The sequence below is a fragment of the Microtus ochrogaster genome, unplaced genomic scaffold, assembly GCF_000317375.1.
Source record: "Microtus ochrogaster isolate Prairie Vole_2 unplaced genomic scaffold, MicOch1.0 UNK118, whole genome shotgun sequence".
Classification (NCBI taxonomy): Eukaryota; Metazoa; Chordata; class Mammalia; order Rodentia; family Cricetidae; genus Microtus; species Microtus ochrogaster.
The window spans coordinates 617,040-631,386 of NW_004949216.1; the positions used below are offsets into that span (position 1 = coordinate 617,040).

A 14,347-nucleotide genomic window follows, 5' to 3' on the forward strand; every position below is an offset into this window, starting at 1 on the left:
AAAAAAAACCCAACAAATTATAAGTATGATTGAATTAAAATATTTACTTATTTAATGTACACAATTGCTTTGCCTGCACATATGTACATCAACTGTGTGCACACCTGTTGTCCACACAGGTCAGAAGAGGCATCAGATCTACTGGAACTGGAATTAATACATGAGCCACAACGTGGGAGTTGGGAACTGAACTTGGATTTTAGCCACTGAGTCACATTCCAGCCCCCTATTTAAAATTTCAAGTTAATTTACAACTAACATACTCAGTAGGTATTGATCTTTTGTGGGTCCAGCATGGCTGGGATGACTTGGGGTGCCAAGGAAAAAAGGAAGGACAGACTTACAGGACACATATTGAAAAGCTGGGACTGGGTGGGATATGCTACTTTGATGGAGTTCATCCACTATGAGACAACCCAGGATCCAAGGGGTGTATTATGTAAAACCTTAATTAGACAGTTTGGCAGGAGGTCTCTGTAGGCCAGCAGTCTCAGGCTGTAAACATTCAGGAGAGGGAAGCTGTCGTTGCTAGGTTTTCCGCATACTGCCAACATTTGAACTCAGACCAGAGGAAGGCTTTGCATCCATCTGAGTCTGACCCAGAAGACTCCTACGGGTCTGAGTCCTTGACATGGCTGTGCCCATGTCAACAATACACAGAAACTTAGGACTTTATCCACGCCTTACACATTCACTCAGGGATTCCTTAGCTCCCTACAGTGTAGCCATATGCCTGTATTTGGGTCAGAAGTAGCTTTCACAAAGGGATGAAGCAGTTGTACGTGATTATATATTTTTTAAGACACTATATAGCCCTGATGCTCTCTTTGTAGGACCAGCTGGCCCTGAGCCTGCTGAAATCTGCCTGCTTCTGCCTCCTGAATGCTGAAATTAAAGGTGGGCACACTACTCCTGCAGAATAATTTCACATACTTTCAAGAGAATAATAAAGATGGATTACAAATTGCTTCTTTAATAATTTTTCATTACATTTTAATTTGTGTGTGCCTATGTGTTAGGTTCATGCCACAGCACAGATATGGAGGTTAGAAACCAGCCTATAGGATCCAGTCTCTCTATCATGTGGGCCCTGGGGATAGCATTCAGGTTGTCAGGATTGGTGGCAGACACCTTCACCTCCTGAGCCATCTCACTGGCTCCATGCCCCCCCCTTTTTTTTTTGGTTTTTTAAGACAGGGTTTCTCTGTAACTTTGGAGCCTGTCCTGGAACTAGCTCTTGTAGACCAGGCTGGCCTCAAACTCACAGAGATCCACCTGTCTCTGCCTCTCGAGTGCTGGGATTAAAGGCGTGCGCCACCACTGCCTGGCTTTTTTTTTTTCTTAAAAACAGGATTTTTTTAAAAAAAATTTATTTTGTAGAGGGTAAAAGGTCCTTGTGCACTCACTAAGTACTAGGGAAACCAGGAAAAGTTTAACAGGGTTGCTATCTCCTCGGAGGGAGATGTTTATCTGTCTTCCATCCAGAATGCTGGGAAAGGATGTAGTTTATGATCTCGTGATCTTTCGCTATCTGTAGGGCCAAGGTTCACCTGAATTCCCTAGAAGATTATGTTTGTTTAACCCTCCCAAATCTTGGGCATTCCTTCTCAGTCCATAAAACCCATCCTTAAGAGAGATGTCACTTGTTCTTTAACCTAAGTGACTTGTATTATCTTAGGGCTAGGACAATCTTGACTCCCACAGGCATTCTGTTTACCTCAGTCTTTTCCCCCAAGACCCTTATCTTGAACTGTCTCTGAGTCAACAGGACTCATCTTTATGGAAGAAATCATGTACACTTTGTAAAGAGTTTTAATGGAAACATGCCTTAAACTTTGTTGTACACATGGGACTGAGTTAATTGTCATCAGAAAACTTTTTCCCCCAAAATTGTGCTGTGCTTAAGTATGGCTAAAATAAACCACTTGGTGTTAGACTCAGAAGTTTGACCCAGCACTGGTTAACTAAGTTGTGCTGAACCAAGTTTCATGGTTCTCTCACCCAGACTGTTTCCCTGCCAGTCACGATGCTTGCAGGGACCTCCGCATTATTTGTGTGTATGAGTGTGTTGCTCAAACGTATGTCTGTGCCCACGGTCATGCCTGATGCTAGAGGAGCTCAGAAGGAGGTGTAGAATCCTGGAATTGGAGTTATGGGCAGTACAAGCTGACGTGTGGGTGCTGAGAATTGAACCTGACTTCACTAGCACTGTGTATTAGTCAGGGTTCTCTAGAGAAGTAGAATTTATAGAATGAATGAATCCTATCTATCTATCTATCTATCTATCTATCTATCTATCTATCTATCTATTATCTATCTATCTATTATCTATCTATCTATCTATCTATCTATCTATCTATCTATCTATCTATTATCTATCTATCTATCTATCTATCTATCTATCTATCTATCTATCTATCATCTATCTATTATCTATCTATCTATCTATCTATCTATCTATCTATCTATCTATCTATCTATCTATCTGGGATTTATTAGAATGGATTATAGGCTGTGGTTCAGCTAGTCCAACAATGGCTGTCTAACAATGGAAGGTCCAAAAACTCAGTGGTTCAGCCAATAAGGCTGTTATGTCTCAATGGGTCTCAGTATATGTCAGAATCCTGAAGATGTAGGCTCTAATTCTAGTGAAGGAAATGGCCTTGCTATTGAAAGCAAGCAGGCAAAGAAAGCAAGCTTCCCTTACATAATCTGCACCCACTTCAAAGGATTTAATTAAGAAAAAAACCCTTCACAGGTGTTTCCAGCTGCTTGCATTTTAGTTAATTCCAGATGCAGTAAACTTGACAACCAGAATAGCCATCATACACTGAGTAGTTAGTTAGCTAGGTTCCTAGAACCAGGTATGGTTTCCCTCTTGTTGAATGGGTCTTAAGTCTAATTAGAGAACTGTTGGTTATCACTAATGTATGTATATCACTATTGCACCCTCAGAGCTGTCACGCCATACTCTAACCAACAACTCTCTAGTCTGACCTGTGTATATGCAAAGTGGAGAAGGCTGCACACAAGATTGACATTAACCAATACGATTGATTTACAAGTTTTGAGAGTTGTCAGCTGTGCCATTTCCCTGGGGGGTGGGGCGAGTCCTAGCAACAAGGCAAAGATCTGGAGCATATAAAGAAACAAAGTATAATGATTAAGGACCAGGCAGGTATCAAATGATGTTCTTAGTTTTGTTTGCTCAGGCCTACCACGCTTCAGACACTAGGTGTCAGCAGAACACCTTGTCTTTCTCTGATCTCTCTTGTCAGTGGGTGACAGCTCTCTCTCTCACTCTCTCTCTCTTCCTTCCATCCCTTCCTCCTTCCTTTAAAATTAAGTGCATTTTTTGTTTTTTTGATAATTTCATACAAGTACTATATTTATATAATTTACTCCAACTTCTCCTGTGTTAGTCCCTCTTAAATTAATGAGTTCTTGTTTAATTATTATTGCTGCACATTTTTGGATATATGCATATGTAAATGTACATATATATGTATGTGTAGATATACGTGAATGTATACACACACACACACACACGACTAAGTTTATTTAGTGTGGCTTATGTACAGGTGTGACCACTTGGAATTAGATAACCTACCAGGGGACTTGTCCCTGGAGAAAACTGATTTTCCTCCCTTCTTAGAACCCTCCCAGTCACTGAAGCAGGTCTTACTTTGTAATCCAGGCTGGATTTGAACTCCTTCTGCCTTTCAACATCCCAAAGTTCTGGGCTCACAGGCTGTAGTACCTGTTAGTGGGCTGATTCTTTCTGTTTTAAAGTATAAGAAGTTTTTCTTTCCTTTTTTTTATGACTTTATATATATTCAGGTCATAATCCTGGCTACTAATGAAAAACAAGAGGAAAGACTTCAGCAAAGATGTGGAACTCACAATATTGTTTGGGACAAACTCTTCAAAGAAAATAATCTTGTCTAATCCCCGCATTTGGGAATCAGAAGCAGAGAAGCAGGTAGATCTCTGTGAGTTTCAGGCCAGCCTGATTTACACAGGGAATTCCAAGCCAGTTAGAGCTGCACAAAGTGACCCTGCCTCAAAAAAAAAAAAAAAAAAAAGCTCTAATCTTATGATTTTATGTGTAAAAAGACTTAATTTGTATGTGTCTTCATATATAAAATTATAAAATACAGTGTATCAGTTTGGATGTCAATTCAACATTTTCCTTAGTTCTGAGAAGTAACTAGCCTATAAAAGCTAAACTCAGCGTGAAGTCAAGGATGGTCTTGAATTCCTGGCCTTCCTGCCTCTACCTCTCAAGCGCTGGAAGAACAAGGAGACACTATCACATCTTTGTTTTGTTTTAATTTGAGATTCTTCCTCACACTGTGGTCCAAACTTGAATTTTCTGTTTTCCTGATTTAGCGCTATGGGTAGTGTGAAAGTTTTCGCTTATTTCACGCCCGGAAGAAGAGCAGCTCACAGTCATTCCACAGGGCCCCCAGCCTCACACTTTCTGTTTAAAAGTTTTGTTTACTTTGTGTTTGAGACGGTCTCACACTCTTGCTCATGCTGTCCTTGACTACAATCCTGCTGTAGTCTCCTTAGCGTTCAGATTGGAGGAATAAGACACCATGCCTGGAACACTCACATTTCAACAAAAACACACGAGGGTGGTACTTTCTCTTCATCCTTCCCTCTCCTCTTCTGTCTTTCTTGATTTCTCCCCAGTTTTACTTAACCATGTTCTAACTAACTTCATACTTGAGATCCGCTTAGCCTCGTTCTGCTGGGCACTGGAATTATAGGCAGGGCAACCATAGCCAGTTTATCGTCTACTTTTCTGTCAGCGGTCATCCTAAAGGGTCTTACCGCGGTTTGATTCCATTTCTCCTAATTAGTAGGGATCTTGGCCGTCATTTCACATGCTTGCTGGGCATTCGCTATGATTTTGAGACAAGTTCTCCTAGTGTAGGCTGCCTTGAACTGTCTATGTAGATGAGAATGACCTTGCCAAGTATTGGGACTACAAATCCTAGGTAAGTGAGACCGGTTTATGTGGTCCTGGGAATCGAACCAATGGCTTTGTGCATTCTAGGCAAGCACTTCACTAACGGAGCTTCAGCCCCAGGCTTAGTAAACTCTTTTAAAAGGTATTTAGATTCACAATGCCTATTGGAGAGACTAGAGGGCCAAGTGAATCTCCAAGACTCAGCTCTGGCCTTGTCTCCAACGCTACCTGGAGTCATCTGCAGCAAGAGGCAGACGACATTCTCACCACTGGGTACTCGGCCTGCAGATTCTGGATGACCCCGCTCGCCCCACCGCTCAAGCAGAAGCCACGCCCCTGAGCGCGCGAACACGCCCTTTACTTGCGTGCCCCTGCCCTCCCGGCTGCACGCAGCCGCGTTCTTGTCACGTGGCGCCGTTAGGTCATCTGAGGGTGGACTGCTGAGGGTTCCCGGAAAGGTGTTGCCTAGCGGGGATCAGATTCCCGACAGAGCTCAGCGCGGGTCTTTCCGGTCACGTGCTGCACGGAGCCGCGGCTAGACTCGTTATTGCTAGGCAACGGCTTGCACACTTTGTCCGGTGCTGCACCCTAGCTGTCTAGGAGGATCTGGGCGCCGCAGGCGGACATGGACCAGTACTGCATCCTCGGTCGCATCGGGGAGGGCGCCCATGGCATCGTCTTCAAAGCCAAGCACGTAGAGGTGAGGCCATGCTGCGTTCCCCCTGCCTCAAGCCGCGGGTTGCGGCCTTCCGGTGCTGAGACCTGCAGGCCTCGGGGGTCTCTGGATGCTTGTCCGGGTCCCTTCGGTTGTGATCCCGCTTCCAGCAGCGGGATTGCGGGAGCGCGTCCCCTGGCGGGCGGTTTAGATATTCCCGACCTAGGGGCGGATCTCTGCGGGTATCTTGTTCCCGGTGTGTTCTCTTCCTTCCCTTCATTGCCAGAAGGTGTTCTGGCAGTATCTGCTCTTTTTACTGCACAGACTGGAGAGATCGTTGCCCTCAAGAAGGTGGCCCTGCGGCGGCTGGAGGATGGCATTCCTAACCAGGCTCTAAGGGAAATCAAGGCTCTGCAGGAGATCGAGGACAGTCAGTATGTGAGTGGGGCAGGGATCTGGTGGACAAGACGGTGGGCGACAGGTTCCAAGACAGCAGCTTCTCTCCCGCCCTCTTTCACTCTTTTCCATCCTTACCTTCCCATCCACAGACACTTTGAAGGATTCCCTTCTGATCCTCACTGTGCTCCTGCCTGCTTAGCCCCTATTTCTCCCTCCCATTGACTCATTGCTCATACACTCATTTTTTTCTCTTTAAATATTTTGTGATTTTTCTCTCCTTTCCTTCCTGTCCCCCCTTCCACCTCCCTGTTTTCTTTCCTTTCATACTATAGGCAGGTGCTGTGCCACTAAAGTATGTCCCCAACCATACGGATTTCTCAGTAACTTGTACTTGTTTTGCGGGTGTGTTTAAAGTTTTTATCGGTGGTCACCCTGAGTTCTCCCTGCTTTTCAAAGCAGGTTTCAGGAATTTGTTAATGCTTGATTTTCTTCATCACTTCGTGGGTCCTCAGCTATCCAGTGAAGACTTTGAGTTGAGTAGCACTGGCAGTCTTCCCTGGAGCCTCCTGAAAGTTCTGGCCTGTGCACGGCACTAGTGACGCTGAGGAACTGGTCCCAGTCTGTTTCCTGAGAGCGTGTGTGTAATGGAATCAGGAGGTGACAGGTCACACACCTGGTGTATGCCTGTGTGCCAGTGTACTGTGAAGTCTGGTGGTGTAGGTCTCAGGACCTATTGGAGCAAGCTGGCTGGTCAGACCCGCGTATTTGGTGAAGCCCTGAATTCAGTAGAGACATCGCCTCAACAGATAATGAGGAGAGCAATTAAAGAAGACTCCTGACTTCAGCCGTGATTCTCCACGTGCTCATGCACATGTTTGTACACACATGCATCCAAACACAAAGACATATGTTAAAAAAATAGTAGATTTGTCCCCAACCTTTATCATCTTCTTCCTTCACTACCACTTCTAAGCTTTCCCTGCAGGGACTAGTGTTACGTTAATGTTTTACTTTTGGCTTTTTTGGGGGGCCCACCACCCGGCTCCCAAAATAAATCACACCTGGAGGCTTATTTTTAATTAGGAATGCCCAGCCTTAGCTTGGCTTGTTTCTAGCCAGCTTTCCATCAATTAACCCATCTATCTTTTCCCTGGCTGTCTTGGCTTGCCTGGCCCTCTGGCAGGGCAAGGGCGAAGGGTGCTGCTGCTGGTGGGTCAGGAGGTCTAGAGCAGTGGTTCTTAGCCTTCCTGATGCTGTAACCCTTTAATATGGTTCATGTTGTGGTTTTGTTGCTACTTCACAACTGTAATTTTGCTGCTGTTATGAGTCATAGTGTAAATATTTTTGGAGATAGATGTTTGCCAAAGGAGTCGAGACCCATGGTTTGAGCACCTCTGGTCTAGAGGCTGATAGGATTTCTGCCCTCAGGTGGTACAGCTGAAAGCCGTGTTCCCACATGGTGCAGGATTTGTGCTGGCCTTCGAGTTTATGCTGTCAGACCTGGCAGAGGTGGTGCGCCATGCCCAGAGGCCCCTGGCCCCAGCACAGGTCAAGAGCTACCTGCAGATGCTGCTCAAAGGTGTTGCATTTTGCCATGCCAACAACATTGTGCATCGGGTCAGTACCAACATGGGCTGTGGTGGGCTGGGGTGAGCTAGTCCTTGAAAACGGTCTTCAGGTAAGCAGCCAGGGCTGTGGCTCTAGAGGAGATGGGGCTGACTGGCTATCTTCCTATCCCAAAGCCCTATGGGTAGAGGGAGACTGATGCCCCCTTTTGTCTGCACAGGACCTGAAACCTGCCAACCTGCTCATCAGTGCCTCAGGCGAGCTCAAGATCGCGGACTTTGGCCTGGCCCGCGTCTTCTGTCCAGATGGTGGTCGCCTCTACACACATCAGGTGGCCACCAGGTAATGAGACTGTACCCCTGCCAGTTCTCTCACGGGGGAAGAGACACCCCTGCACTTTCTGTCTGGGCATGGGCTGTGAGCTTCTCATCAGACCAGCTATCCAGCCGTGATCTCAAACCCTTTCCCTAGGTGGTACCGAGCTCCTGAGCTCCTGTATGGTGCCCGGCAGTACGACCAGGGCGTCGACCTATGGTGAGACCCTGGGGTGGATGAGGTAATGCGCGCCTGCCACAGGGATGTCTCTGAGTTTGTTGGGGGAAGGTTAGGGCAGTGATAGTCTCAGGCGGGAGGCGTCTGGGTAAGGTGGTCTGGGGTACAGTTCAGGTATCTTGACTTGAGGATGAGACAGCAGTGAGCTTGAGCGAGGCTTGTGCCCCTAGGTATGAGGGCTCAGCATTCTGGTGGACTAGTTTGTGGCCTTCAGAGGTCTGAGGTTTGGGTTATTTTGCATTTCTGCCCCCCAAACTGAGGAGGAGCTGGGTGACCCAGATACGGGGCGGCTCTAAGTGTCTTGTAGCTGTCAGGAGCTGCTCTGTCACTAGAAACCTCTGGACCTTGACCCTGGCGTGAGGTGTTAGAGCTGTCGGCTGTTGTGGGTAGCATGATCACCCGTTTGTGAGAGCTCCAGTTGCTTACATCTGTATCCACAGGGCTGTGGGCTGCATTATGGGAGAACTGTTGAATGGGTCCCCCCTGTTCCCGGGAGAGAATGACATCGAGCAACTTTGCTGTGTGCTTCGCATCCTGGGCACGCCCAGCCCTCGAGTCTGGCCGGTTAGTAGCAGCCATTGCTGGGGAAGGCGTGGGATTGCTTTCTTCCCCAGTAGGAAATGACTTCTATTCATGCAGGTGTACCAGGGCCCCAGCTTTCCTTGACTGCAGAAGGGCCAGGTCTTGTCTGGGTGACATCTCAGCAATCGGGGCAAGGAGGGCATGTGTGGGTGATGAGGGACCATGATCTGAGTGAGAACGTGAAAGGGAGCCTGCATCGGAGCGGTGAGGTGGGGCCTGCTCTCATTGCCTCTTCCTCTGCTGAGCTCAGGAGATCACAGAGCTGCCTGACTACAACAAGATCTCCTTCAAGGAGCAGGCACCGGTGCCCCTCGAGGAGGTGCTGCCTGATGCCTCTCCCCAGGCCTTGGACCTGCTGGCCCAGTTCCTCCTCTACCCTCCACACCAGCGTATTGCAGCCTCCCAGGTAAGGTTCAAGTTGTGGTCACTGTTCTGATACTCTGAACTATGGGATCTTGCCCAGTCGGGGACTCTCAGAATCTGTGACGGACTGGAAGCCCGGGCTTCCCAATGGGGTGTTCTTCAGGGGAGTAGTGAGTGACCTTTGCCCTCTGTCCATCCCCCTCTTGTTGGTGGTTCCTTCTTGCAGCTGCAGGAGTTGGAGGTGTGGGTGTTGTCACCTTCCCCCCTGATTGCTCTTCATGTCCTTACCCCTCCTGTGCTTGCTCCTTGTCTTGGGCTTGTGCTCCTGTGTCCTAACCCTTCAAACCCTGCAGCAGCTCCCTGGTCTTTATTTATAGCTTGTCCTGGGAGACATGAACAAGTGTCTGTTCACTGAGATAGACACTGCTAACAAATCTTACCTGAGGTCAGATACAGTCTCAGGTATTTTCTGGAACTTGTGAGTTTCCTCTAATTCCTGCGTCTATAAGGAGCCTCCTGCCCAGAGGGAATGTTTCAGTCGGGAGGAAATAGCCACACTTCAAACTATTGTTGTTGGAGATATACCTGTACATTCTGCCCCTTTCTCTGGTTTATGTCCCCAACCCCTTCCTCTGCTGGCAAGACTTTCAAGCTCCCTGCCACGTTCCCAGCCGCTGGGACAGTGCTCCAGACAGGCACAAAGGCAGGATTTGCTGACCCAGCTGAATGGTTCTGGGGGCTGGTAGTGACTGGATTTCTTCGGCTGCCTCTTGTTTGCTACCCTCAGGCCCTTCTGCATCAGTACTTCTTCACAGCTCCTTTGCCTGCCCATCCCTCTGAGCTGCCAGTTCCTCAGCGCCCAGGAGGACCTGCACCGAAGGCTCACCCAGGCCCCCCTCATGTCCATGACTTCCATGTGGACCGTCCTCTTGAGGAGTCACTGCTGAACCCAGAGCTGATTCGGCCCTTCATCCCAGAGGGGTGAGATGCTTGCCTAGTCCTGCCTGCTTGCCCTAGGAGCATCTAGACAGCCGTTCCTCTGCCTCTTCCTGATTTGCCTCCATAGCCTCCCCATGGACACACACACCACACCTCATCCTACTCCTTAGCCTGCTTGAGGGCAGAACCGTGAAGATGTCCAGCCCAGCAGAGAATGAGACTCACATAGCCTCTGGAAACTGCTAGCTGTGTCCTCCGTGGTGTCCCCTACCTTGGATCCTGTTCAAGTCCATTGCCATTACAGCAGCACCTGGGGAGGCACAAGAGTGAGCGCACCTGGGGAGGCAGGCTTGCTTTGGTTTGGTTTCCAGAGCACTCTGGACCGGGATTTGAGATTCATATAAAAGCTCTGAGTGTTTCTGCCTGTTTCTGTTAGGGAAATTGACAAGGTGGCCCCTTAATTTATAGGGGTCAGTCACCCAGAAGGTGCTTCCAGTTAGGCCGCTTTGCTCCTGAGGCTTCCTGTGCCATTCATGTGATTTGAGTGCTTATTTGGGAGTGAGGGTCCAGAAGTTGAGGCCAGGGATGAACAGTTTCCACATGCCGGGCAGTTAGTTTTTCTGTAAGCCAGAGGCTGCCGCGCACATTTGAAGCAGGCATCCCTGGAATTCATTTAGTAAATAAATTCCAGTGTAACTCAGCCAGCTTGATGATCTTTATTTTATAGTAATACAGTAAGACGACTCTAAAACAGTGGTTCTCAACCTTCCTAATGCTGTGACCCTTTAATTCAGTTCCTCAGGTTATAGTGACCCCCCAACCATAAAATTTTCATTGCTACTTCATAACTGTAATTTTGCCACTGTTATGAATTATAATGTAAATATTTGATATGCAGGATATTTGGTATGAGACCCCTGTGAAAGGGTCGTTCGACCCCCAAGGGGTCATGACCCATAAATTGAGAAGCACTGGTCTAAATACTGAGATGTCAAGGACCAAGAGGAGGAGCAGACAGAAGATGATGAGGACTTGTATAGTGGATATTAAGACTTACTATATGGTTATGTAAGGACTAAGACAGAATATTGTTTCAGGAATAGACAAAATAGAATCTTAACTATCCATTATTCAAATATATAACAAAATTTGCTAGTGACTTTGGGATATACCTGTTACCCTAGTGCTCAAGGGTCTGAGACAAGAGGTTTCCTAAGAGCGAAAGATCACCCTGGGCTATAGTGGGAGATCCTGTCTGAAAAAAAGTGAATGTGTGTATATAATATACACACATAGGACACACATATACTCTTAAAATGTTTGTTTTAGTCCTCACATGCATTGGTTGTTGTGTGAGTATTGGGGACACAGAGGTAACTAACAGATTTACACCATGCTGCTCTCAGGAAATCCTGATGTCTTCATAACCCGAGCTCCGTTTATTTCTCTGATCATGTCTGCAGACTCTTAAGAGCTACAAGAAACTAATGGGTGACAACTTGTGTCTGGACGCTGTTTGGAAACAAAGGTACAGGATGATAAAAATGTAGTCCATTTGTTGATTTACACATTGGTGCCTTCAGTGATCTCTGCAGAGCCTTTTCTAACTCCGTATCGCACAGTGATACCCAGGCATACAGGGAAACATTGACCAGCAGAAAACCAGCTCTGGATTTCCAGGTGGTGGACTCACCAGATAGTACAGCTACCACACTTGGTACTGGTAGAAACAGTGGGTGGTACTGAAAGTCATGTAATAATACAACAAAATACAAATTTACAGCCTGCAGTAGGATGGTCTACCCCCCACCCCCACACACAAAAAAAGATTTTGTTTGGCTTATTCTTTTTTTTTTTTTTTTTTTGTTTTTCGAGACAGGGTTTCTCTGTGGCTTTGGAGCCTGTCCTGGAACTAGCTCTGTAGACCAGGCTGGTCTCGAACTCACAGAGATCCGCCTGCCTCTGCCTCCCGAGTGAGGCTTGTTCTTTTCAAGACGAGACGATGAGCCTGGCTTTGAACTCACTTTGTGACTGAGATGACCTCGATGCCTGCACTTTTATTGGGATTACACCCCTGTATTACCACACTTTACTTGTAGTAATTTGAATGCAGAGTACATATTTTAGCTGGAACAGAGGTGGTTACTTATATTAAAAAGGGAGAGAAGTGGGTATTTTCAAGAATGGAATTATAAATATAAATCAAACTTTTACAAGCAAAAGAATTTAAAAAAATGTGGTATAGCTTGATATCAGAGTAGGCACTTACTAGGGATAAACATTAAACTTGCATGAGTTGGCAAAAATTGCTACATATGTATGCACACAATGCAGATTTTTTTCCTCTTTTTGATACTGAATCTTGTGTAGCTGAGGCTAGCATCAAACTCATTATATAGCCAAGGCTAGCATCAAGCTCACTGTGTAGCTCAGAATTACAGAAGCTTGCAGAGTCCAGCTCTGCAGACTTCCTCCAGAGTTGAGGACAGAGGCCACTGTGTAGTGGAGGGGGTTAGAATAGCTCTAATCTGAGGGTTTACACAAAGGGCTCACCGTGCTGTTCCAAACATGTCTCTTTATTCTACCTCTAAATTCTGTCCTAATTTTCTATAATTTCTTAGCTCTAATTCTCTCTCAATTCTAATTCCAGTTCTCTGTTACAAGTCTCTGTTCGTTATTTTACATACATTCTTTTTTCTTCTTTATTTTCCTACATTATTTTCCCCACATTCTCTATACCTTTACGTTTCTCCCAGCTTCTGTTTGCTCTCTCAGCTTTTACAGACCCACAGAATCTTGCAGGCATTACCTCTGAAGGTCACATACCATTTCTTAAGTAAATGATAATAAACAGTCATTCCAACAATTCACAGTGCAATAAATCCAGATAGTAAGAAAAGAGCACTTTCTTTTAGTTAACTCCCTAACTAGTGGACTGCAAACCGCAGCTGTAAAAGGAGAAGTCTTTTTGTTATCCATAGAGGTAGCCTTACAAAACTAAACTAATAAGAGAAATAAGGAAATTGTGTGCTATATCCTATACTTTTAAAAAAGATTTATTTATTATGTTTGCGGTGTTCTGTCTTCATGTATGTCTGTAGGCCAGAAGAGGGAGCCACCATGTGGTTTCTGGGAATTTAACTCAGTGTCTCTGGAAGAGTTCTTAACCACTGAGCCATCTCTCCAGCCCCTATATCCTATACTTTTGATTGTGTAAAACATCTGAAACATTTTGTGATCAGTAGTCATAAAGTCCAGGCTTTCTGGGACTGGGGACTTGTTTGTTTACAAATGTGTCCTCAGAGAGAGGGCAGCAGCAGCTGGAGCTGCAGGGCCATGGGCAGAGGAGTCCATACAACACTCAACAACATAGTGGCATTTAAAGCATTTTCAATCTTAAGATATATTTTTCTGTCCAGCATGTAACCCTTGACCATAGAAAGAGAAGCTTGTAACTCTTTTTTTGGTGGGGGGCTATGAAGTTATTTTATATTTTATAGCTAACTCTGGCCAGATAGAGAATCTTTCTTCCGTGGTGCCTGAACAAAGGCTGAGGTTAGGAATCTGTGCAGAGTTAATTATTGTCCCCGGTACTCCAGTTAAATTACTCTGCACTATTTACCTTGGCTCAATAAATTGTACAGCTGGCTACATGTTCTAGTAAATAAGATTGTATTCTTTTTTGTTTTGTTTTTCAAGACAGGGTTTCTTTGTGTAACAATCCTAGATGTCATGAAACTCACTTGTAGACCAGGCTGGCCTTGAACTCAAAAAGATCCAAGTGCTGGGATTAAAGGTGTGCACTAACACCGCCCAGCTAAGATTGTATTCTTTTGGTAATAGTTTACCTTAAAATCCAATTAGCAAAGCACCTGGCCTGATCTAAAAGCTACTTTAAAGTTTTATATCAGTTGATAGTGTGTGGCTATCTTGGCAGCTGGGGAAAATACAGTGTTTTCTTAAGCTGTACTCTAGTTCCACTCTTAACGGAAGCTTAGAACTTCTGACTTGGGCAGCATTTGTTTTATTCATCAAAACTCGGTATAGGTTAACAGTATTAATACTAATTGGATAATACAGCTAAGGCAGAACTATCTTCTTGACAATTCATAGATAAAAATGCCCAATAGAATCTTCCTGGTAAGCGTACCTCGTGGGCTACACAGATTATTAGAAATGGGCTAGTCCAGGTGCGAGAGTTAGCCGAGAAGAGGCTAGATATAATGGGCCAAGCAGTGTTTAAAAGATTACAGTGTCCGTGTAATTATTTCGGGGCATAAGCTAGCAGGCAGCCGGGAGCTGGGGTGCTGGGG

The 14,347-nt window shown here is 45.8% G+C and overlaps 1 protein-coding gene across 1 annotated transcript; it reads left to right on the top strand.

The window, feature by feature from the left end:
* The first annotated feature begins 5,409 nt into the window (after nt 1-5,409).
* Cdk20 (cyclin dependent kinase 20) lies at nt 5,410-11,868 on the top strand. Its single transcript, XM_005371646.2, has 9 exons — nt 5,410-5,678; nt 5,958-6,071; nt 7,461-7,649; nt 7,819-7,940; nt 8,070-8,132; nt 8,591-8,714; nt 8,983-9,138; nt 9,883-10,076; nt 11,498-11,868. Exons 1-9 carry the CDS (start codon nt 5,604-5,606, stop codon nt 11,520-11,522), a joined length of 1,062 nt encoding a protein of 353 aa, XP_005371703.1. The 5' UTR covers nt 5,410-5,603; the 3' UTR covers nt 11,523-11,868.
* Nucleotides 11,869-14,347: the final 2,479 nt, after the last annotated feature.

Excerpts from the sequence above, each read along its gene's own strand:
- Cdk20 (XM_005371646.2), top strand. The coding sequence starts at position 5,604 with ATGGACCAGTACTGCATCCTCGGTCGCATCGGGGAGGGCGCCCATGGC. Across the intron at positions 5,679-5,957 it reads TCAAAGCCAAGCACGTAGAG|ACTGGAGAGATCGTTGCCCT; the intron begins GTGAGGCCATGC and ends TTTACTGCACAG. Across the intron at positions 10,077-11,497 it reads CGGCCCTTCATCCCAGAGGG|ACTCTTAAGAGCTACAAGAA; the intron begins GTGAGATGCTTG and ends TCATGTCTGCAG.